Source organism: Cydia fagiglandana, chromosome 21 (genome assembly GCF_963556715.1).
Source record: "Cydia fagiglandana chromosome 21, ilCydFagi1.1, whole genome shotgun sequence".
In the NCBI taxonomy this organism is placed as follows: Eukaryota; Metazoa; Arthropoda; class Insecta; order Lepidoptera; family Tortricidae; genus Cydia; species Cydia fagiglandana.
Window position 1 is genome coordinate 1,458,616 of NC_085952.1, and position 24,796 is coordinate 1,483,411.

At 40.8% G+C, this 24,796-nt stretch overlaps 2 protein-coding genes across 3 annotated transcripts; one reads left to right on the forward strand and one right to left on the reverse strand.

Moving 5' to 3' along the window:
• The first annotated feature begins 119 nt into the window (after positions 1-119).
• On the forward strand, positions 120-15,969 carry LOC134675343 (cilia- and flagella-associated protein 206-like). The gene is made up of 12 exons (XM_063533551.1): positions 120-361; positions 1,055-1,296; positions 2,098-2,275; positions 2,990-3,164; positions 4,627-4,819; positions 8,574-8,721; positions 10,463-10,587; positions 11,220-11,362; positions 12,181-12,305; positions 13,680-13,789; positions 15,356-15,587; positions 15,821-15,969. Exons 1-12 carry the CDS (start codon positions 154-156, stop codon positions 15,967-15,969), a joined length of 2,028 nt encoding a protein of 675 aa, XP_063389621.1. The 5' UTR covers positions 120-153.
• Positions 15,970-21,458: 5,489 nt separating this feature from the next.
• LOC134675310 (glutamyl-tRNA(Gln) amidotransferase subunit A, mitochondrial) lies at positions 21,459-24,770 on the reverse strand. 2 transcript variants are annotated; one of them, XM_063533516.1, is made up of 3 exons: positions 24,623-24,770; positions 22,261-22,649; positions 21,459-21,980 (listed from the first exon to the last, which is right to left on the reverse strand). In XM_063533516.1, exons 1-3 carry the CDS (start codon positions 24,720-24,722, stop codon positions 21,810-21,812), a joined length of 660 nt encoding a protein of 219 aa, XP_063389586.1. In that variant the 5' UTR covers positions 24,723-24,770; the 3' UTR covers positions 21,459-21,809. The 2 variants fall into 2 exon arrangements, with proteins under 2 accessions (XP_063389586.1, XP_063389585.1); XM_063533515.1 differs by lacking the exons at positions 21,459-21,980; positions 24,623-24,770 and adding an exon at positions 22,952-24,511 and having other exon boundaries at positions 22,518-22,649.
• Between the last annotated feature and the right edge of the window lie 26 nt (positions 24,771-24,796).

The window sequence follows — 24,796 nt, forward strand, 5'->3', positions numbered from 1 at the left end:
CATGCAGAACGTAGTGATTATATGCTCTTTGTTCCCATGGTAAACTGTGTATATAAACAACTTGACAACTGTCATCTCCATAGCAACCAAATCATTCAATCAATTTCGACTATTTTCGACCGACTTGCACATTTTTATATCCAGTCTACAATCATGGCGTGTAACGAAAATATAATAAAAAACATGGCAAATGAAATAACAAGGAATTGCCAAACTCACAACGTACAAGTTGAACATGAATTTGTTATTTATATGATTGAGTTGTTGCTGTTGAATCCGAAATATGGGAAGCTGTTTACGAAGACACTGAATAGGGATAATTTGGAGTATTTTGTTAATGAATTTGTTTCTATGATGACTGGTAAGTACCTTACTGCTGTGGTGCAATGACCCGAAGTGAATCTTGGCCTCCGACACCAAAGAGCGCCATGCTACTCTGTCCAAAGCCTCCTCATTTAAAAAAAAGCTCAGTCTGGTAAATAGGCTACCTCCAGATTCTTATCATTGCGCTTTCCTGGTTGCATCTTCACTGGTCACTGGTGGTGGTGTTTCCTGGTTTAGTCCTGTCGGTCTATGAGTCGCGTTCTCGCGCGCGACTCCATACATCTAGCGCGACTTTAAGTATGGACTCGCGCGTGAGAATGCAACTTATATACCGCCGATTAGCTTTTCAGAATTGCTATAAAACAAACATAACCTATCTATAGGATAACCCTACGAAAATCTTGAAAAGTTAACGGTTTCGAATTAAGACTAATGATAATCTCACAATCATTACATTAATTAAGTATGTCAAAGGGACCAAAATCCCACGATTCTACTTTCAGGCATATATACTAGGAATCCTCTAGACCGAGTTTAGAGCAATTATTTCATGCAACCGGGTGCGCGGGACGAGGTGAGCGAAGTCCCGTGCCGTGATTGGTCAGTTCAAAGACACGGACGTCACACAAAGACACTTTTCTACTCGACATGGAGTAAAATTACCGTATGCGTGGCAGAGGGGGTAGCGCGACTATGCTAAGTCTGGAGGATGTTTTGTCTGTGCTTTCAGGCGACCAAACAACAATAAACACGCTCAAAATGCAGTTCCTAATCCAGACCAACTACGACAAACTGCCGTACCTCATCGACAAGCATCTAGACTCCATAGAGACCACCCTACGGCCGCTCGTCGCGGAGATCCTGGAGGGAGACCCCGAGCAGGGCGACGAGGCAGAGTTCAAGAAGCTGTTTCGGAAGATCTCGATTTATATTATATTGGCCAGTGGGCTGGGGAATCCTGGGATGATTATGGTGAGTTTTGTTTATAATTATTGTTATAGGTCGGTCGAATTTGGGACCAGTGGATCAGAGTTGTTGCGAATATTCGCATCCGCATCCGCATAAAATCGATGCGGAGCATCCGCATGATGCGGATGTCGACCAAGTCGGTAACAGGAACATATTAGCAGGAACGTAATTTCGTCATTATATAGGTAGGTACATAACGAAATCGTCTAGATCCCGAAAAGTCGGCCAAGTTACTGCACCTATATTCTTGCTCAAATACTAAACGTCTCGTTTTTTTTAATAAATAATGCTAAAAATGCAGGATTTGACGTTTTTTAAGTACCAAATCTTGACATCCGCATCCGCGGATGTGAGGCTATAAATATCCGCATCCGCGGATGTCAAAAAATCTGCATGCGCAACATCCCTGCAGTGGATATCTGATCAAGTAATTTAAGATTTTAAAATTTGATACAATCGTTCGCGCTTATTGTTGCGCGCGAAATGCACACTGAGTCGCGTCACGGTCGTATCATAACAATATCAAGCGAATACATATATCTCCATTTCGACATTACACTGCAGGGTTCCACAGGGTTAATTATTAAGTTTTGAAGGCAAATTGTTTTCTAATCAATGGCTAAGTTTACCGACAATCGGGTACAATATGACTTAAATAGAACGTGGGTTTGTATATAGCTTCCCTTCGGCGAACCACGTTCAACGTATTTCCGCGCTGTCACACTTACATACGAATTTACAAGTGCGATAGAGTATCGTGGTTCGTGGTAGGCTCTAAGGTTCTACCTACTTCATCGTTTTCAGACGTTAAAAGAAGGAATGGCTGCACTAGAGAGCGTCTTCTCCCTGGAAGACTTACAACTGTTCGTGGCACTGCCTCGCTCGGAGAAGAAAGAGCAGCTGACCGAGCTGCTAGCCATCGTGTCCGGCGTGCGGCTCTTTAACAGAGACTGTAATAAGGGCGGCGACCAGATACCGGACCGTAAGTGCAAACGATTAAGGCCTGTGCACACCGGCTGCGTGTGCGTGACGTGCACGTGCGCGTGCGGCGTTGTAGTATACAGATGCTTATGAGAGATGGCACACCGCTTGCGTGACGTGTGCGTGTGCGGCTCCAACATTTTAGTGCACGCACACGCGCACGTCACGCACACGCAAGCCGGTGTGGCTGGGCCTTTAGACGCTTGAGCGGTGGCGACCAGCGCGCAGTAGTAGGGCTTCATAAGTAGGCAGCGATTTCTATGAAATTATGGCGTTTAAATAGCACTTGCTGTCCAGTCTGGGCCGTCAAAATCGCTGCCATACCTTACATGTACCTATAACACTATACTCTCGCGTTTTGTACACATATTTAATTACATAAACGGGTCTACAGCGCCTTTCCGAGCTGTTGCAACTCAGCTGAAACGTCGGAATTTAAGGTAAAACCAATGAAATTATATCGCGGTAGACCAGTTTGTGTAATTTATTACCCTCTTAGGTACTCCAACGAAATACCTTTGCCAATCCTGGTGAGACTGATGAGATTCTAGTAATTTGTCTTCATGGTTCTGGTGAAACCGCGATGGACTTACCTACGTCTGAAATAAACTATTTTTATTTTCTGGTCAAACCGCCATGGACTTATTACCTGCGTCTGAAATATACAATTTTTATTTCATTTAAACTTATAATAGGAATGATTTTCTCTTTTTAGTGCCTTTCAACCTAGTGGATGCCGGCAAAGCCTGCCTCGCCGCTCTATCGAACTCGCTCTTCGGCGTGATGCAGCGAGTGAACACACTGACAGCAGCCATAGAAGATACCGTGGCGGTTGAGAGTGAGACAGGGAACGTAATAATAATGTTACCGGACGACACGGAACTCTCTTTGTAAGTCAACTATACCTATCATCAATCATCATCATCTCAGCCATAAGACGTCCACTGCTAAACATAGGCCTCCCCCTTGGACCTCCATTCGTACCGGTTGGAAGCGACCCGCATCCAGCGTCTTCCGGCAGCCTTAACAAGGTCGTCCGTCCATCTTGTGGGCGGACGTCCTACGCTGCGCTTGCTAGTCCTATATGACAAGGCAAACGTGTGTCGTTCTTCTCAAAATTATCTATGCACCACTGCAAATTTTCCCGGATTTATAAGTTTAAAAGAGTGGCCACCCTACTCGCCTGATCTAAATCCAACAGATTATAGTTTATGGTCAATCTTAGAGACATGGGCATGTGCTACTAAACACAAAAGTGTAAACGCTCTAAAAGCCACACTTACCAAAGAATGGGACAAAATATCCTTGGAGGAGCTGCGGCATTTCGTTGAAAATTTTAACAAACGTTTGCGTTTGTGTATCAAAGCGAAAGCAGGCTATTTTGAAGACAATTAATTTTTGTTGCATAAAAAGACTGTAGTTTTAATCTTTAACTTACTTTGTACTAGTTACATAAGTATACTTCATAAAATGTTTAGAAAAAACGTTGTCAACGTATTTTTGTGCCACCCTTATTGTTAAATAAATAATTAAATAATAAATATTATAGGACATTCTTACACAGATTGACTAAGTCCCACAGTAAGCTCAAGAAGGCTTGTGTTGTGGGTACTCAGACAATTATATATATAATATACAAATACTTAAATACATAGAAAACACCCATGACTCAGGAACAAATATCTGTATCATCATACAAATAAATGCCCTTACTGGGATTCGAACCCAGGACCATCGGCTTCGCAGGCAGGGTCACTACCCACTAGGCCAGACCGGTCGTCAAAATTGTTATTTGTATGTATCTTACAAATTCTCGGGACCAAGAGGTCCCGGGGATTTGGAAGACGTGCGTGGGGCCAAAACCAATATTAATATCTGTCTTCTCTTTACCTTTAAACGCCAAACGGCGCTTCCATTTGCCGTGCCACTGACGCCACGGGGGTAAAATTTCGTTTTGTGAATAAATAATGCCAACCTAAAAGCGGGGTGTTTTTCAGTAGATTTTCATCAAAAAACGATCGACGTCAAATGCCGTCTATGGCGTCGTCACGAATTTGCGTTGATGTCAATTGACGTCTGTGGCGTTCAAAAGGTTAAGCACTATGTAGTTTAAGCCTTTAACCGCCAGACTCTGATATATAAGACATTACATCCAGCTAATTTCGACAAAGTCTGATAAATAAAGACAAAGATCTGATTTGGTTTTTACAGCACATTATAACTCCCGTAACTATGCCAATCTTACTCCGCGTGGTACAATTACTGCCGGTGGCGACACGAGCACGCTCGATCAAAAATTGCTGGCGGTTAAAAGGTTAATAGCAAATTAAACTCCTCTCTTTCCAATTTCAGAGAGAATTACCAACACATATTCAACCTCCTCGCCTTCAACCGTCAATACGAAGTGATAATCCGAAGATTGCTCAGCGACGTGGAACTCATGGTGTCCAGCGCTAATTTATACGTCGAGCGAGTGAGGGAGGCGCTGGAAAACCTGCATGCTGCTGTCAAATATAAGGCGGCTGTGCCGGTTGCTGTGGTGTTCGTAAGCATGTTTCGCATGTGTATGGCTTTCGACGTCACGTTAATAATCAGAGGGCCTACCGCGGACCACGTTCGACGTGCTGCCTCCCTGTCACACTTACGTACGAGTTTACAAGTGCGACAGAGAGGCAACACGTCGAACGTGGTTCGCGGTAGGCCCTTAGTGTTAGTGCTCGGTGACGTAAAATGTTTGGTGTAACGTCTAACGCCAACGGTACGTGGAACGATAAGGTAGTCTCTACTACCTACTGTAGTCAAATATCAATAGAAGGCAGCGCTGCCTACTGCTGTGGTTTTCTTAAGCACGTTTCGCATGTGTATGGTTTTGTGTTACGTGCGCACGTTAATAAGGACTATTGGTTACATATCCAATCCAATTAGCCCCATGCGTGATTTTATTTTAATTTTTCAAATCATTATTTACATCGTTTGAACACCGGAAAATATAAAAATTCTTTTATAAAGTTTCCCATTATTTTATAAAAAAATATTTAAAATGTTGAAAAATTTTGAGCGGTTGAAACGCTCATAATTTTTGGCGCGAATTCTTGATGACGCGATGACGTCACGCGTTGGATCGTGAACTAACTGACGTTTGTTATTATTTACTGTTCTATGAAACTTATGCAAGCAACTCCGCTCTTTCTGTGTTTATTCGTTGTATTGTTGTTAATAACATGGAAAAACCCATGGACCTAGAATACTACGGACGTAGTTTTGCTAAGACAAAAACTGTGATTCCATCATCCACCAATTTCCTAGTATTTACGCGTGACACACACACATTGACAGTTATCTCAATGCCCTCATCCACCAATCTGCCGTCAGACGGATCGAAACGTCAGTGAAGTAAATTTGTCCAAGAAAAATGTAAAATATGCCGGCATGCGTAGTTAAATCCTGCAAGAATTGTACCGATCGAAAGAAAAAAAGTGACGGAATAACTTTTCATAGCTAATTTGACCAATTATCAAGGTATAGTACATAAAATCTCCATATTTCATTGTTTATAAATGCGAAACAGGGGTGTGACCAGTAAGTTGAATAGGGTAATTTCCCGAAAGTAGGGTAATTGACGCCCTTCTTATTAAAGCATTATGTAGGTATATAAGAGATCATTTAGGATATTTAGGTAAATAGCTAAATTATTGATTTTGCACTTCAAACTAGGTCGGTATGGTAATTTCCCGATAATAAGGAGATTAAGGACGTTTACATGAATTATACAATACAATACAATACAATACTCTTTATTGCACACCTCACATACACGTAGTTTACAATAAATGGACAATAACATAAACAAAGACAGTAGAGGTAACAACAGGCGGTCTTATCGCTTAAGAGCGAATTATGTTTGATAGTTAAAGTTTATTTTCTCAAAAATGGACGGCAAAGTCGACTTTGCCATCTAAAAAATAGGTCGCGAAGCGCGGAGTTTATGGTCAGTCAAAAATTAAAAAGTTAAAAACATTGCAGTCTCGATTTTAGGACTGCAATGTTGCATACAAATTCCATTATTTGTCGAGTTCCAAACTTTTTAAAAGTTGAAATGGCCATATCAAATGAAGGCACAGGCCCATTAAACAGCCAAACAGATGATTAGTACCGCGACTATTTAGCTGTCTCAAATAGGTTGGCGTATTTTCGGCAGAAAAATACACTTCTATTTTTTTATAAAAAAAAAAGGCGGCAAGGGCTTTGTTCTGTGAAAATATATACGTAAGAATGTTGCTTTTGTAAAATATTTCTACGATATTTATATTTCTTGCACCATTTTTGAGAAAAGCACTATATATGACTCGGCTGGAAGGCTACTTGCTGGCTTCGGATTCAATTAAACGGACTCCCAAGGTCGTCCGTTTAAAACGAATCCTCAGCCTGCAAGTAGCTACTTCCGAGCCTCGAGAATAATGTACTATTGTTATGTAAGGTAAACATACTCATGGTGCTCGATGCGGGCATTAACATGTCGAGCACTAGTACATTTACCTTATATTTATTTTTTGTTTAAATCCAGATATGTTACAAGTTAAATATCATTAGGTAATAATATTTGCACAAAGTAATTGTGCAACAATGCGCATTTTCAAGACCTATAAAATCAGTTAGGTACACACTTTTTTTTTGTCTAACGTAAAACTGACCTATTTTTTAATATTTAAAAACAAAGACGATAATGAAAATATTTGTATCCCCATTAGGGGAGAATTTGTGTTACATGGTATCACTCGTCTACACGCACACCTTCAAACCGTCCGCCATTGCAGTGTCACAGTTTGTCTTCAGTGACATTCCCTCTGTCAAATATATAACTCTATGGAAAAACCTAAAAAAACATTTTATACTTCTAATAGGTATTATTATAGTACCAATGTGTAGAAACACTACCATGAATGCACCCGAGAAAACATTTTTTGACGTGCCAAGAGATGCGAAAGTACGCAAACGATGGTGTAAACTTATGAAAAGAGGAAAACTAAACCCCAAAACTACTTTTCATTGTTGTAAAATTACAACAATGTTGATACATACATGGTCATAAAACGTTACTCGTCCTTTGCGTTTTCAAAGTAAAATATACATACACAGTTTATAGGTTATTTATTATGGTAACTATACATTTGATATCACTTTGAGCTTTACACACACACATAGTAAAATTCATTATATTATTATATTTACCTTTCAGCTTTCTTTCCTTTCATCTCAGCGGAAACGAAATTTTTATTGTTGGCGAAATATGCAGACATCATGAAAGCATCTACATATGTGTTGTAGATTGTCCGATTGCGCTTTGACAAACCCGCTGTCCGTCATCGTCTCGGTGGCGTCGTTTTATTTGATAAATACTTATATTTTCTATTTCACTTAAATTTCCACCGCTTTGTTGTTTGGATATTTTGCATTGATAAAATTGAAAAAGCGCGCTTTGAGTATCCCGTGCGCATGACAATGACAAATTAGATTACAGCACTAACCGTTCAGATACTTACAAAGTTTCATGGTTATAAAAAATATAAATAAAAGATATCTTTATTATTCATGTATTCAGAAATATCACATGCAGTGTATTGGATCTAATATGGGGTCACATGCTTAATGCGTAAATAAAATGACACTAAACTCAACGAGTGACGTCACGTGACGTTTCGACCAATGGCGTTGCGTTTCGTTCACTAGCTTTTCGCGGGCAAATTTTTGTACTTTTTATTTATTATTTTAAACAATTCAATGATAATTTAATAACGGAAATGCATTTGTAACATGATATAATAGTAACAATCATCCGAATAAAAAATATTTGAATGAAATTTAAACTTCATGCATGAAGCCAATTCCGCCAACCAATCAAATACCGTAATGTAATGAAAGTCGCATGCGAGCTTGCAGGGCCATTTTGATTCAAAATTGTCTTCCCTTCCTAATGCCAGTTTCACACGAGGGCAGAACAGTAGGCAGCACAGTACTGCCGGCCTAGCCAAGGTTACAATCGCTATCGCTTCGACAACGAAAAGCATTATGTCTCTCTATCACTCTTCCATATTAGTGCGACAGTGACAGTTGCGTTTCGATCGCTACGGAGCGTAAGCGATCGGCAACTTGGCTACGCGGCCTGCTACAATTTGAATGCACACGCTGAGACAGAACAGTAGGTACTGTTCTCGTGTCTCTGCCCTCGTGTGAAACTGGCATAACTCCATCTTACTTGCACTTGCATAATTCGCTTTAGCCTGTATTATATTATCTTTCAGCCTCTGTTCTGTCGTCTCTGGCACACGTGGCGCGGCATGCAGAACATCATGTATCTCGTCTCCACTGTGAACCGTCTCATGTCCGCCCTGGCAAACCTTCAGGGTCAGATGCCGATGCCCTCGGATACTTTGGACGCCATGTTAGCAGGTAACATCATGTGACTTCTTTCTCCTCGCCACTGTAGGCCATGCACGTGATTAGCGCGACAGTATGTCGCCGCGAGTGCTAGCCCGGCTGGTCGGCTTTTTAATCTTGAGGCGCCACTTGCTCCGCTGATAAGCATCTCCGGGCGTTAGGCCGAGCTCCTTCATGTCTCTCTTCAAGTATCATCAATTCATCATGTGACTTGTAGAATATATAGTAATCGCGTATAGGGGTCATAAATGTCCTGATATTTCCTAGACAGTAATTTCTCTAAAATTGACCCAGTAACTAGCCCCTTACACTTACACTGAGAGAAAAGTACAACAAAAACACACTTAGAATTACAAAAATAAACTTAATCCGGGGACAAGGAGAGTTAACTAATAGGAACAAATTTACTTTTGCAATTTCTATTAGTTCTTGAAATTTCTATTATCTGTTTGTTGAAATTATATTTGGGATTACTGAGCTGTTTGTAGAAATAAATCAACTTTACAGAAATAGTGAAACGTCCATAATTATTAAAAACTTCATTTTTTCCTCCAGTACAGAACTGTTTTTAATTCCTGGTGATGATTTTTCTCTCAGTGTACTTACCACCATACAGTAGCTACAGCATAACCTTCACTTCTCCTTCCTCAAAACTTTTAGCTAGCTTCTAGAGGTTGAGTTTTGTAAAAAAACCCTGACACTCGCAAAGCCCCCACATGCAGTCTACGGTTGTAGACGGACGTTAAGGCGCGTCTCGATATTGCGCGGCGGGCGCGCGAGCAATGTTCGACCGCAGCACACCTGCATTTTGGCGCGCGAGCCAATTTCGACACCATCTAGAACTTATGCGCGGCGGCCGCGCGCGGCAGGCGATCCGACGATCGACCACATTATATCACAAAAATTAATTATTCGGAACGAAGTATAGCCAAATAAAAAAAACCGGGCAAGTGCGAGTCGGACTCGCGCACGAAGGGTTCCGTACCATAAAGCAAATAAAAAACGGAAAAAATGCAAAAAGAAAACGGTCACCCATCCAAGTACTGACCACACGCCCGACGTTGCTTAACTTTGGTAAAAAATCACGTTTGCTGTATGGGAGCCCCACTTAAATCTTTATTTTATTCTGTTTTTAGTATTTGTTGTTATAGCGGCAACAGAAATACATCATCTGTGAAAATTTCAACTGTCTAGCTATCACGGTTCGTGAGATACAGCCTGGTCACAGACGGACGGACGGACGGACAGCGAAGTCTTAGTAATAGGGTCCCGTTTTACCCTTTGGGTACGGAACCCTAAAAATTATCTGTTGCGATAATCACTACATTTACTGTTCCATAGAAACTGCTTAGTGCCCTATAATTTAATTAAAGTACGACACTTTTCATTATCCATGTATGCTGCCGCGCGAGCCAACTGAAATATATACACACCCGTCCCAACTGCGCGCGAACATTCCTTTGCCGCGCGTCGAAACACCGACAATGAATGGTTCGTTGCGCGGCGCGTTCGAGCGCGCCAATGATCGAGTTGGCTCGCGCTGCAGCCCGGTATCTATTGCGCGCGGCTGCCGCGCGCGCCAATTTTCGATAGCTTGCCGCGCAATATGGAGACGGGCCTTTAGGAAACTCTAATGTACTTGGTACTTAGTGTCAACTGCGATCATACGTCAGATACCCTAAGATACACGGCGTTCAAGGGTTACAATTGTAATGACATCTCTGCTAAAAACAAAAATTAATTGTCTTGACAGGCAAGGAAATAATAACAGACCAGCAGCGCCTGTCGCGATCCATCAGTATCGACGAGCGAATCAGCATGGGGACCTTGAGGTCCTACGTGCAAGATACCCCGTTAACCGGCGAGAAGCATACTCAGGTAGCGACATCTACCCTTACCGTAGCCCATCGTGTGGCAGACGCCATTTTGCATATTTCTGGATAGGTATGTGACAAATTCCCGCTGCTACAAGGAAAAAATATTGCCGCATCTGACGGTCTCCCGGTCCGCTATGGGACAATGTTTAGGTATTTGTTTTTATGTGAATTTCCTAAAACTGATTCTGCACTGCTCTAACACATAACAATGCAAGATCATTGAACAAAGACAGGTTACAGTTGGTCAGTATCGTCAACAAATTTACAAGGAAAATTCATTCTTTCGTGTTTAAATGCGCGGTGGTGTGTCGCCCCGTGGAGGCCTTTTGAACGCCACAGACGGCAACTGACGTCAACCCAAAATCGTGACAACGACGCCAAAGACGGCATTTGACGTCGATCGTTTTTTGATGAAAATCTACTGAAAAACACCTAACTTTTAGGCTGCCATTCACAAAACTAAATTTTACCCCCGTGGCGTCAGTGGCACGGCAAATAGATGCGCCGTTCCGCGTTCAAAAGGCTAGACGTAGTAATTTTTTTGCTTTTTCCAGTACCAACGGATATCTCGAACCTTCGAATGTGAAGAGATCTTGAAAATAAGGCTTTAATATTTTAGTTTCTTTGTTCCAGTACCTCGGATTCTGTGCGCTCTGTCTTTGCGCCGGTGCGCTCGTGCCCGGCAACTCGCGGTTCGGTCTCATCAAACATGGCGGCCGTCGGTTTGCGTTCTGCTCCGTCAAGATGGCGACGCAGTTTAGCAAGGAACCGCAACGGTATGATATGATACTCTCTTCCCAACGTAGCTCTCTGAAGATATTTTTTCCCACTGTGTAGCGGAAAGCAGCTGGGTCGTTCAACTATTTCTTGGTGTTATTCTGTCCATTCAGCCGGGAGACAATAGTATCACAGTTTGTTAGAAGAACTGCTGTACCATGTTCTACAAACGTGCTGAGTAGATGAATAGGCCTAAGGCTATTTTATAGACTGCACGGATATCATGGTCGCATTTTTAATACCTGTCATGTCATGCGTCACTTTCGCACTTTCATACTTGTTAGAACGTGACAACAGGGTCAGCAGGCATGATGACAGATGATAGAAAGGCGACCATCTTAGCCCTAACAAAGAGAATAGAGTGTATAGAGGCGGATTGTCAAAGTAAATTATGTAGCCACGTAAATTTACTGCCATCTTTCGACAGAACATTAAAACTGCTAGAATTTAACGCCGTTTGACTTTGATCCTTATACTTCACTAATATGTGTTAATTTGTTAAATGTTAAAATTAACGCCATCTATTCGACTGTAGGCCAAAGGTTATGGCACCAATTGCTCGAAAAGATTTCACCTTGGAAACCTTTCACCAAAGAGTGGAAAGATTTGCTGACTAGTGACTAGGGATGGGGTGTGGCTCAGATGGCAGAGCGCTGGAGTATCGATCCAGAGGCCGTGAGTTCAAGTCTCATCCAAGACAGTAATTTTTCCACTTTTAAATTTATTCTAGGCTTAATAGCATCGTTCGCAGACGTTTCTGCTTGTTAAAAATTAAAAAAAGGAAGGTAGCTTCATGCATTATGTATTATTATTCTAGCTATGTGAACGAGGTGCTGGACTACGCCCGGAACAACCCGCATGTGATAAACCTGCTCAACATCTGGGAGGCCGTTTACAATGTGCGGGACGTGGATAATCTGGTCGTCAAGCATGTTAAGAAGAGTAAGTAGAATGTCAAAATAAACTAGGAATCTTAGTTTGGTTAAAGAATACACTGCAGTTGCTTGTACTCTGTCGACAGCAGTCATCATTAATTAAAAAATAAACGTAAGTACCTAATAATACTTACACTTACTGCCGTGGCACAGCGACCCGAAGTGGATCTTGGCCTCTGACACTTGGCGCGAACCCTACACGCAAGATCCATATTGTGATTAGTCAATTATATTGACGGATCACGATATTTTGCTGGATTTCCGGTAATGCTTGAAATCTGATCCTAGATCGTGATATTTATCTTGCGTGTAGTGTCGCGTTTGATATTTATCGCGTCAGGAATTTTTCTCTGTCTAGAGTCCATCACGTCTGCCTCGTAACGCTTCGTACTGACGCGATCCGTATTGATGGTGTTAGGGTGTGCTGTGATCCAGCCCAAGATACATAATAAATATCATTATAATTATCATGATAATTATCACAATATTTATTGACGTGTAGGGTTCGCCTACGTCACGTCCTAAATAATAGGACTCTATAATGCCGAGATCCAAAGGGCTTTATCAAATAGTTTTTGGCAAAAAGATATTTTTGGTACAAGCTTTTATCGCTGACTGTACTTTTCTTACCACAGGCAACTAACACTCATCGAGACAATTCTAAAAACCCCAAACACAATTAGGTTGCGTTGTTTTATCACAGAGTTTCTATGGCCACCTCCTGTCTCCGTCATCAGATCAGCTCGATGGTCTTACATATGTATGCAAATTTTCAGCTCAATCGGAAATCGGGAAGTGGGTCAAATTTACCTTCCTAAAATTAACAGGGCAAGCTAAATAAAAGCTTGTAAAAAGCGGACCATTCAGTCGGCTTTTCATATTGACTGACCTTCCCCGATTGGTATTACAGCCTGACAAAAAAGAATAGACATTAAAAAGTGGCAACACTGTAGTATCGTCTCTTTCTAATCAATTAATATAAGAGAACGAGACGACACTACAGTGTTGCCACTTTTTAATTTCTACTCTTTTTTGCCAGGCTATACTGACTACTCAGGTCCACTTGTATCGTGACAATACTTTGACAAGGCGAGGACGTACATGATATATAGTACGTTTTTTTTAGCATTAGAAAGAACTTCAAAGAAGGTAAGCGATCTCCGAATGTCTTTTAATTGAAAAACGATTTTTAAAAATCAATAACTATTACTTATGAAAGCAGAAGAATATAAATGATCGTATTAGATTCATAATTGTTACATATTCGCCGTAACTTATTTTTAAAATGTGTTTTTCAATTAAAAGACACATCAAGATTGTTTACCTAATTTCTAATGCTAAAAAAACGAAGTATAGTGATCGCTTACACTGCGTGTTACAGTCAAAGTGCACGAGAAAGAAATCCAGACGGAAGCGCACCCGATACCAGAATACATGGAGAAGAACTACCATTGGGACCTGTGGGAGTGGAAGCGGCGCGCCTGTCAATGGGTATTCAGAAACCTTCTATAAATCATAAGCTAGACACGACGAGGTATTCTAGAGGGTTCCATCCGGTGCACATGCCCCAGCCACCGCAAGCGTCTTTGGTTGAAAAGAGCGGCAAGATTGGGCAGCTGTGCTTTTTCGAGAACCCTTTAATTGGTCACTTTGGGACTGGAACCTCAGGTGGCATGAGCTTTCTCTGCCAAAAATGTGGGAGGTCTTGCCGCTCACGCATCGGCCTCCACAGTCACCAAACCCTGCATAAATCATCTGCAATAGACGCAAAGGCCTGTGATGTCTCTTATATCTATGATATCTTACTGTCAAACACACGTGTACTGAGGAATAAGATGAGGTTTCCCCATATATCGCTAAGTGCGGTCCTGAGGGCCAAACCATAAAGTAAATATATATTTACTTGATGGCCAAACCTACCGCACACATAACATTAAAAATCGAAATTTCATTACATCATCCCTCTATCGCAGTTGCGATATAAGTAGACTTAGCACGAGTGCACCGCGACAGTATCACGCATGAGATTTATTGATATCCCTTTCTGACTGAAATACCGTCGCGGTGCACTCGTGCTAAGCCTACTGAGCGAAAGAGCGATAGACTGGGCAATGAACCACAAAACAGATAGGAACAGAAGTCAATCACATGTATGTACTTTACTTTTCATACCTACGCTTGGCGGTCGCTCTAGGGTTGCGAACTATGGCTTATGCACCAAAACGATTGTGGTAGTGGCACTCGTATCTATCGTATCGTATCTCGTATCTAGTTGTTTGATTTATTGTTGAGGATGAAATGGGAAGAATGGAAATATAAATTAATAATAACACTTAATAACTAAAATAGGTATTTTAATTTTAATGTCATTGTTATATTACAAATTTGTCACAGAAAATATCTTGCGATGATTTCGAGATGGGCGAAATGCACGATTATTATATTTTAAAGTGTAATAAATTCGCATTCTTATGTACAATGTAATAAATTGGCATTCGCATTCTCTCTAAAACCACTGGTAGCTTAAAAAACGACAATTCACCGTTTAATGTTGAATTTAAACAACCGTCCACTGTACAGTTATAATAACTTTTTTTTTGTTTCTCCATTATTGCACAAAAAAGTTCACAGACGCGTGTCTCAAGCGGATGGCACTCGCGCTCGCACTGGTCCCAACCGGTCCGAGATATCGTGTCCGTGAGCAGTGTCTATGTGTGCGTTGCTCGAGCGCGCTTTGTATGTAGATTGATTTCTGTACTTATATGTTTTGTGAATGAACTCTGTCATTTTAATATATAGCATATGACGAGTTCAACCATAGAATAAATAATATAGTACTGGGTACAGATAAGGTTCACTCTTTAACAAAACGCGTCTATTGCGAGAGATACAAGCGCAAGCGCGAGCAGGCATCCGTTCCATAGCGGTGCGCGGCAACTACTAGGTACTGCTAGACACCAAAATTGATGTGGGCCGCATGTACTTGTAGTAACGCGACGAATTCGCGGAGTGAGCCACGTCTGGTTCAACTAAGACTTCATCTATTAAAATTTTCAGGCGACAATAGTGAACTGCCGCACAAAATCCACACAAACCAACTACAGCCACCTCCGCTCCGAGATCCACTGTCAGACCGTCGAGCCCCGCGACAAGTGTTACCAGACCAGGAAGGATGCGGGGATGACCACAGACTTCAGTAACAACTTTATTTGGGGGCTGAGGGGGCAGATCGGGTACGGGCAGCACTGGGTGGACTTTGTGCAGAAGAGTCATCCGGAGAAGTTAAAAGGTGAGTCATCTTACTAAGTATCAGCCAAGTGTGTTCACTGTTAAACATAGATCATCTCCCATCACACCATCTTCCAGCAATACTGATGAGGTTATCGACCTGTCAAGGTAAACTTTCTTCTATCTGTATAGAATTTTCATACAAAGCGGCTCGTTTTCATTGCTCTTGGGGTGGCCATGGCTCAGTCCTTCTCGTATCGTCTTGCTGTAGAACCTCGTGACAAGTGTTACCAGACCAGGAAGGATGCGGGGATGACGACGGACTTCAGTACGGGCAGCACTGGATGGACTTTGTGCAGAAGAGTCATCCGGAGAAATTAAAAGGTGAGTCATTTAACCTTACTAAGTGCAAAGTGCAAGTTGCCAAGTGTGTTCACTGCTAAAGATAGACCATCTCCTATCACGCCGTCTTCCAGCAATTCTGATGTTATCGATCGCCCTGTCAAGGTAAACTTTCTTCTATCTGCATAGAATTTTCCTACAAAGCGGCTCGTTTTCATTGCTCTTGGGTTGTACATGGCTCAGTCCATCTCGTATCTTGCTGTAGAACCTCGGGACAAGTGTTACCAGACCAGGAAGGATGCGGGGATGACCACGGACTTCATTAACAACTTTATTTGGGGGCTGAGGGGGCAGATCGGGTACGGGCAGCACTGGATGGACTTTGTGCAGAAGAGTCATCCGGAGAAGTTAAAAGGTGAGTCATTTAATCTTACTAAGTGCCACTTGCTCCATTCCACTAACTCGGGGTTAACTGGTTAAACCTGGAGTTACCATGGTTACCACTACAATTTGATACTGCTGGTTTAATAGTTTAACCGGACCCCGGATTAGTGGGAACTGCTAACTGCTGAACATAAGCAATCTCCCAGCAACTCTGATGGGGTCATCCATCGATCTGTCAAGGATCGAAAGGTTAGGGCACTGTTCTTTCAGTTAGGACACTGTAATGAGACGTAAAGTACGAGCGGACGACGTCTGGCCCTTGTCATGTGGTATTTAACATTCATTAATACATTATGTAGATATGAGGGTACCGACGCTCCTTTCTAGAAGGTCGCATCGATACGGCGGGCAACAGTTCATTCCATAGTTTAGCGTTTAGAAGTTTCTGGAGTTGAGAACTGCCAACCAGCTGGGTGTGTGGCTACTAGCTAGGTGCTTTGAGGTCGGGCGCGTATTTTATAAAAAACCGGTCAAGTGCGAGTCGGACTCGCGTTCCAAGGTTCCGTACATTACTAAATTTGCCTTTAAAAAACCCGTAGGGGTCGGACCAAAAACCAAGTCATTAGTCCGACTCACGCTTGATTAATGATTATATATTTCAGATAGATTTTTGAATAACTTTATTTTTAAATTTTCTTATTTAAAATTCATTTGTTTACGTTACATGTCCGTCTTTGGGTCACAAACTTATATGTACCGAATTTCAACATAATTGGTCCAGTAGTTTCGGAGAAAATAGGCTGTGACAGACGGACAGACAGACGCACGAGTGATCCTATAAGGGTTCCGTTTCTTCCTTTTGAGGTACGGAACCCTAAAAATACCTACTTAGATAGATCTATATTGGTTTATTAATGTTTTCCAGCCCAAACCTTCACTGCATGCGCGTGGCCCTGCGAGCCGGCCACGCCCCCCTCAGAAACCGACCTCCAAGAACAGCTCAAAGAGAAGAATGCTCTTTTCAGCACGAGCGTGACAGCTGTCAAAAGCACGCGGTTTTCTAATACCGATTTTCGCTGGTTTAAGGAATAGGGAACACGCAAAACTGCGTAGGGGGCACCACTAGCACAAATACTAACGCCTTGATGAATCTATGCCATGTTTATTTTCACCACACCAGCTCGGAAAGGCTTACTTTGCACTTCAAAAACTAATAGCAAAGTTGCATTTTATTCACATGTGAGGCAAAGTAATGAAATGCAAATTTTGAGTTGTTTTCTTATGCTTGCTGGTAGAATTAACTTTTAAATGATTATTTTAGATGATAAATATTTAATAACATTCATTTGGATTTAATTTGGTTTGATTTTGTTTGATATTTTACATTTAATATTTGCTTCGGGTTGGTGTGGTGAAAAATTTTGTGTTTCACTCGGGGGCAAATTTTGTTTAACCCTCGTGCTTTGAAACCCTCGCAACGCTCAAGATTCCATTTTTCGACCCACTCGCTACGCTCGTGGAACAACTTTGCCCCCTTGTAAAACAAATAAGTATTGTAACAAATAATAGCGGTACTCGCTCGGCGATGCTCGCTTCGTAGTTTGAACAAGTCTGCGACGTCTGCGTGTTCGGCTCAGAGGCGTAACTAGGGGGGGGTTGGAGGGGGCACGTGCCCCGGGCGCCGTCCAAGGGGGGGGGGGGCGCCAAAATGGGCAAAATACCTCCCATAGAAAATGGACCAGCCAAAATGTAGGACACAGCCAAATTTTTTTTTCGCGACTTGCTCAGTAGGTGTAATCCCAAAATCTCCCTGGCAAGGAAAATGCAGTTATTTTTTAGCCAACCTGTATACAGGATGGTCCAAACCTTCACGTCCAAAAATTTTTTTTGTATCGTCGTCGTGGGTTATCAGAATATATGTGACGTTCCACGGGAAAAGGTGCCTTATGAGGGTTTATAGTTTCGGAGATATGAAATGTTTTGTAAAGAGGTGAAAAAATGCTCAAATTTTTTTTATTGTGTGATTTGAAACCTTAATGCGTAACGTTTGTTTACCTGTTTTTATTTTTGTTATAAGTTAGTTATAAGCCTAGTAATGTCGTCTCAGAGTTTAGTACAAAAGGTACCTTATGGAAAAAAGGTTGAAAATTCCCAAAAAAACTAGTCAATACGGGAAAAGAAGTTTGGTAGAGAACTGTATTAGCATTCCGCAAAACTAATTTGATAATTTCAGTTCTGGTTGGGGCGCCTAGCAAATATTATAACCGTACATCGACTGACATTACAAATCCAAGTAGCCTGCTATTATACCAAAAGTTACTCTCGTCAAGTCTTTCTTAACTAGAATAATCTTCATTTGGTTTGGTCGCATGCAATAAATCAGCCATTGGTTTGCTGAAAAATGCCAATACCCGACGCATTACCTTATGGAATATCTGAGGTCATTGAACCTCAATGCCGCTTGTCTTCAATGGCAACCAAAATATATTATTGATAAGAAATAGACGATTTATACCATCTTTACCCCAAAATATTATTAGTTTATCCTAACTGTTCCATCATCATCATGCCTCATCATGTAACTTAACCACAAGGTACCTTTTCATTACATACAAATTATTGGTCTTTTTTAAGATTATTATGACGAAGAACTAATTAAATTTGTGGCAGTTTAATGTAAATTAATATTTTCTATTCATAAAAGATAAACTTCAATGTGATTGATGTTTTGTAGTGATGTATTATGAGATTTATTTCCATAAGGTACCTTTTCGTAAATGTATGGAGCAAATACTGTTATTGTTATGTAAGTTTAAAGTGGCATAAGGGGTTAAATATAGTATTTAGCTGGGGTTTTAGGATTTATTTCATTTGAATGACAGAATTTCTTTCATATGTGCTCAGAAAAATTGATTGTGTGTTACATTAAAAGTAAAAATATTCAATTTTCTGATTTTATATGAAAAAGTTAAAAAATAATTTTTTACCTCTAAATCGGTATTGTTTTTTGCTTAAACTGTCTCTCAGTGTCGTTTTCTAATAGGTAAAATTTAAATCTTGAGAGCTCATTGCAATCAATCGTGAAAATGAAATAAAACTTTATTTTCAAGAGATTGGTTAGTATACATATAAATCAGTCGATATCAAAGGTTTCTATTTGCATTACAGAACAAGTCGCAACATTTTTTTAATCTCAGAGATATAAGGTATTATTATTTGTAGTCAACTATGTAACTGACTTCAGGAACATAGTTTTTTAGGCGGCTAAACTTAAAACTTCTCTATCGTAAAGTTGCTCAATTCACAACATTATTTTCAAAAAATCATATCTCTGTAACTAAGCAACTTAGGAGGTTGATCTTTTGTGTTATCGATAGCTTATTTATTGTAGATTACTGGGGTATGCATAACTCCATACCCGCCATAAGGTACCTTTGACCGTGGGACGTCACATATATACCCCATGATTAGCCGATTTTTCGTAGTTTACGAGTTTAACTTTTAACTTTTGTTAAGAAATTCCGGGGTGAAGCTTTGCTTTGCTTTTATGTCTTCTAATACATGTTCGTGGTATTTGCACATATAACATAAAATAGCGATAAGGAAGTGACACCATAAAATAATAGTAGAAATAACAAAAGAGGACTTTTTTAATGAATTACTAATTTGGAAGCTTTCCACCTCAGTTCCTTTGACCGGCGACTCTGAAAAATTAGGACTATTAAGTATCACTTTTTTGACCTTTTAAAAAAACTTAGGGTCTAGCAGTTTCTAAAATAACAAAAAGTCCTTGAAATCGCTTGTATTTTATCATTATTTATTTTTTATTTATTTAGGTAAGGGCAACATTGAACTCAGCTCAACTCAGCCAAGTGAGGATATTGTTGTTTTTGCAACTGCGCCGTTGGTCAAGGATTATGTTACAAAAAGAAACAATAAAGTTCAATAGTTTTTTTTAAATTAAATCTTCACCCCAGAATTTCTTGACAAACGTTAAAAGTAATAAAAATCATAATTCTAAAACTACGAAACGTCGGCTAACGTACATATTCTGATAGCCCACAGCGTGAGAAATTTAAAAAAAATATGGACGTCAAGGTTTGGACCACCCTGTATAAAACATGCCGTGATAACATCGCTCGTTCTGTGATACTAGAATGTCGTGAAAAACCTGTGTCAGGTTTCGATGTGGGATCGGGACAAACTAGTCCAATTCAATCCCACCAAGACTCAATTTTGCGCGTTTAGGGCTAAGAAAACCTCATTTTTCAAGGCACAAGCCTTCCCATGTCAGGGAGTATTGGGAGCCTCGGTGTTGAGATCTCCATCAGTGACGTCCAATAATTTCGTAGCCACCTTGCTGGGTAGGCTGCGCTCGTATCCAAAAAAACTCGGTGTGCTCAATAAAGGGAGGCGATACTTTACTCTGGGGTAGACAGATTCCATTTATTGAGTACTGCTGTCACCTTTGGGCAGGAGCATCTGGATGCCACCTTGGACCCTTCAAATCAGTCCAAAGGCGCGCTGTACCTGTGAATAGTCTCCTTTAAGTCTAAGGAGATCTCCAAAAAATAAGTGTATAAGTTTTAAAATGGTCGGCAACGCGCATGTGACCGCTGACCATCAGGTGGGTCGTAAGCTTGTTAGCCACCGATGTACTAAAAACACTTTTTTGTCTCAATTAAAAGTAAACTGTAAGTAATAAGCAAAAAAGTAACTCTTTCGTTAGTTCATTTCGTTTGGGGGCGAGGGGGGGGGGGGGGGGCGAAAATTTGGTGCCTGCCCCGGGCGCCATATCCTCTAGCTACGCCTCTGGTTCGGCTACGCTGCACCGCCCGAGCGAGTGACGCGAGTAATAGCCCGTCGCACCCGAACACTCGCCTATAGCCGTGCGACAAAACTATTGGAACTAACACTCGCTTCTCACCGCTCGCCCACTCGTTTCTAGCTTATCGCTCATCGTCGGCGGTGGGACAAGTGCCTTATTCTTTTCATCATTTATGTAGGAAATAGGTTATGTAAACACGGCCATTTTTGAAAATACTTATTTAATAATCATTCATACGTACATTATGTTTAATAAATCGTTATTGCTAAATTGTGTTCATATTTATAAACTTTAAGGTAAGACCTATATACCTAAATGAATTCATTTCAAAAACATCTCACTTTAATGTAGACGTACCTTACATTAGACGGTATTCCCTAACCCTTTTCCAGGCATAGTACGATTTATCGACCACATACGCGCCACTAGAATTTCAACTGTAGCATTCCGATTTAAGATTCAAATTAGATTGCACTTTCGGGAAATTTGACTTGTCTTCAAATGAATCATCAAAGCTGGATTAATTGGATTTTTCTGGAAAACCTTGTAGATTGGTCGGGCCTGGAAAAGGGTTAAAACTTGACTACCACGCAAACCTAGAAAACGACTCTTAAAAATATTTGTTTCTCAAAAGTAAACGTTACCAACGATGGAGTGATTAAAGGTTCGTCAATCTCGTGGAGTATGCTTCCATAGACTACGATGACCGCTTACCAACATGGCTACGTTTTATCTCCTGGTAGCACTGAGGAGTTCCCTCGCTTCCCGCGCTAGAGTGATGTCTTCAGCCCGCTGCTGAAGCGACAGGGCTTCAGCTCTGAGGGACTCCAGGGTTGAAGCCAGCAGCGCTAAGGACTTGGGATAGCACGCTTCGGGTACGGAGAGCTTGCTGAATTTTGTCTGGAAAAAATAATACATTATTTGACAAAAGTTACAAGTGAGATGATTGTAAAATTTTATCTGATTATAATTTGTCATACAGATTCTCTTCATTTTTAGGGTTCCGTACCCAAAGGGTAAAGACGGGATCCTGTTACTAAGACTCTACTCCTCCACTGTCCGTCTGTCTGTCTGTCCGTCTGTCACAGGGCTGTATCTCATGAACCGTGGTAGCTAGACAGTTGAAATTTTCACAGATGGTGTATTTCTGTAGCCACTATAACAACAAATCAGCTCTTACCTTAGCCAACTCACAGCTCTCCTCATAAGCAAACACCTTCTGCCTCATCTGCCGCACCAACTCCTGAATATTCCCCGGATTAGGGTTCTGCTTCCTCAAACTCTCCCTCGAGCACGCCAATTCCCTCCTCAACTCCTCCATAAACTTGTTATTACGGTCTATTTTCGCTTGCAACACTTCGTTCTTTTGTGTAAGTTTGAGTACCTCGTATTCGTCGTCTAGTTCGTCCGCTAGTTCTCGAGAGTGACGTAGGGAGATGGCGATTGGGTCGAGTTGGACGATGTCCAATGCTTGTTGTTGAGCGGCTTTAATTAGGAGTTGTTGGGTTTTTTGGGGGAGAGCGTCGATGGATATGTTGAGTTTTGTGAGCGTCTCCGTGGTTACTGCGGCTGGGGGATGAATATGGGTGAAATTAAAAAAAAAACAAAGTTGTTTCTCCATTATCATGTGACCAAAAATATTATTAAGAGAAGTGCTTTTAGTATGGAAGAAATAAGTTTGTCAGCAATGTAAATTATTAGTAAAATTAAAAAAGTAAGTTTAGCATAAGATTGGAATTGGACTGAATTCGAGACTGAAGAGAATATCGAGAATCCAAGGAGGATTCTCGATATAGAAGCGTTTTAGAAGGTAATAAATTAGGGTAGGTATTATAAATAAACCAATAAAAAATCTAAACAAATTTATTCACTAAATTAAACTACTTCTAAACTAGGAAAATCAACAAGCATTTCTATTCTCTTTGCGACATTCAGAAGCAATTCTTCTGACAATTTTGGTCCCATCAACTGAATGGACAATGGCATCTTGTTCTTTGACAGACGGATTGGTATCGAGACGGCTGGCACTCCGGCCATGTTTGCGGGCTGGGTGCAGTAGTCTTGGAACGCACACTGGTCCCGATTATGCTTTGACACAAATTCATCTAATAATGGTGCATCTGACAATGTGGTCGGAGTCACAAGCAAGTCAACTTCTTTGAAAACTTTCTCAAAATCATCTGCAATCATCCTGCGTAGCTTTAAAGCTTTTATAAAATACTTTTCGTAATTTCTTGTTAGTAAAAAGTAGTTGCCGGCGAAAATTCTAGATCGGACAACTTGGTTGAAGCCTTTAGAGCGAGATGAAGCATAAAGCTCTTCAGTTGAGTAGTCTTCTTTAGTTCTAAGTCCATATTCTATTCCATCGTACCTTGCCATGTTGCTGGCAACTTCACATTGGTTTAAAATTGAGTATACCGCTATTGATACTGATGTATTTGGCATGGAAACAGTTTGAACCGTTGCTTGTTCATTCTCCAACAGATTCGTGACTAATCTCCAAGTATCTACTATATCTTCTGACATTCCTGGACAATGGTACTCTTTAGGAATCCCTATCTTAATTTTTGACATATCAAAATTGTTATCCAAAGTAATTGGAGTGAATTCTCTTTTAATTGTAGTTGAATCTAATTCATCCGGCCCAGCCACGCAATTTAAGATATTGACAGCATCATCCACTTTTCTAGTCATAATGCCTGGTACATCCATTGAGTTTACTAGCGGTATCAAACCGTATCTTGAAACTAAACCGTATGTAGGTTTTAAACCAACAATACCGCATAGTGCTGCAGGGTTTCGGGTAGAACCCCCTGTGTCTGATCCGATGGCAGCTACACAAGCTCCAGAGCTGACTGCTACAGCGCTGCCACCGGAGCTGCCTCCAGCAATCCTCCAGCAGGCTTTATACCCCCAAGGGTTCCGAGTTGGCCCAAATATAGAGTCAACAGTGCCCGCACCCATGGCAAACTCATCTAGATTACATTTTCCTATCAGGCAAGCTCCTGAATCACGTAATCTTGAATATACTGTAGCATCATACGTTGGTACGAAGTTCAGAAGCATGTTCGATGCGCAAGTGGTACGTATGTTTTTGGTGCAGAAATTGTCTTTCATACCAACGGTAATACCGTCTAAAGGTTTAGTTTTCTTGTCGATATAGAAGCGTTTTTCACTCTCAATTCCATGGTTTTCAGCTACATCTTCAGTTAAAGTCACAAATGCATTTAAGTCGCGGTTTTGCTTTGCATTTTGTAAACACAGATCTACGAAACTTGTCGGTGTCAGCAGTTTATCTCTGTAAGCTTTATGTATTTCTTTTATAGTGTACGTTGTTAATTTATTCATTTTTGCACAATTTAACTTAAAATAAATTGTTTTTACAGTCTCGCCATTAGGTTAGAAATAACAGAAAATACAACAGCTGACGTATAATACGATCAAATAATGTGCGCACGTTGACGTAACATTAAAAGAAGTTATGGAGTATTCTCAATTTAGTTGTATAATGTCAAACGATAAAATACAATAATTTCACTCACCCGTAGCTAAATGTTCTTGTTTATCCTTATCTACTATTTGTAAATGTAGCTTCATGAGCTCTTCGCCACCAACACACGTATTTTCCATGATTTGACTCATTTTTATTTCTATAGACACAAGAAACAACAAATAAATTCGTTTGGTTTTAAAAAATTTGACAGATTGCCACAACA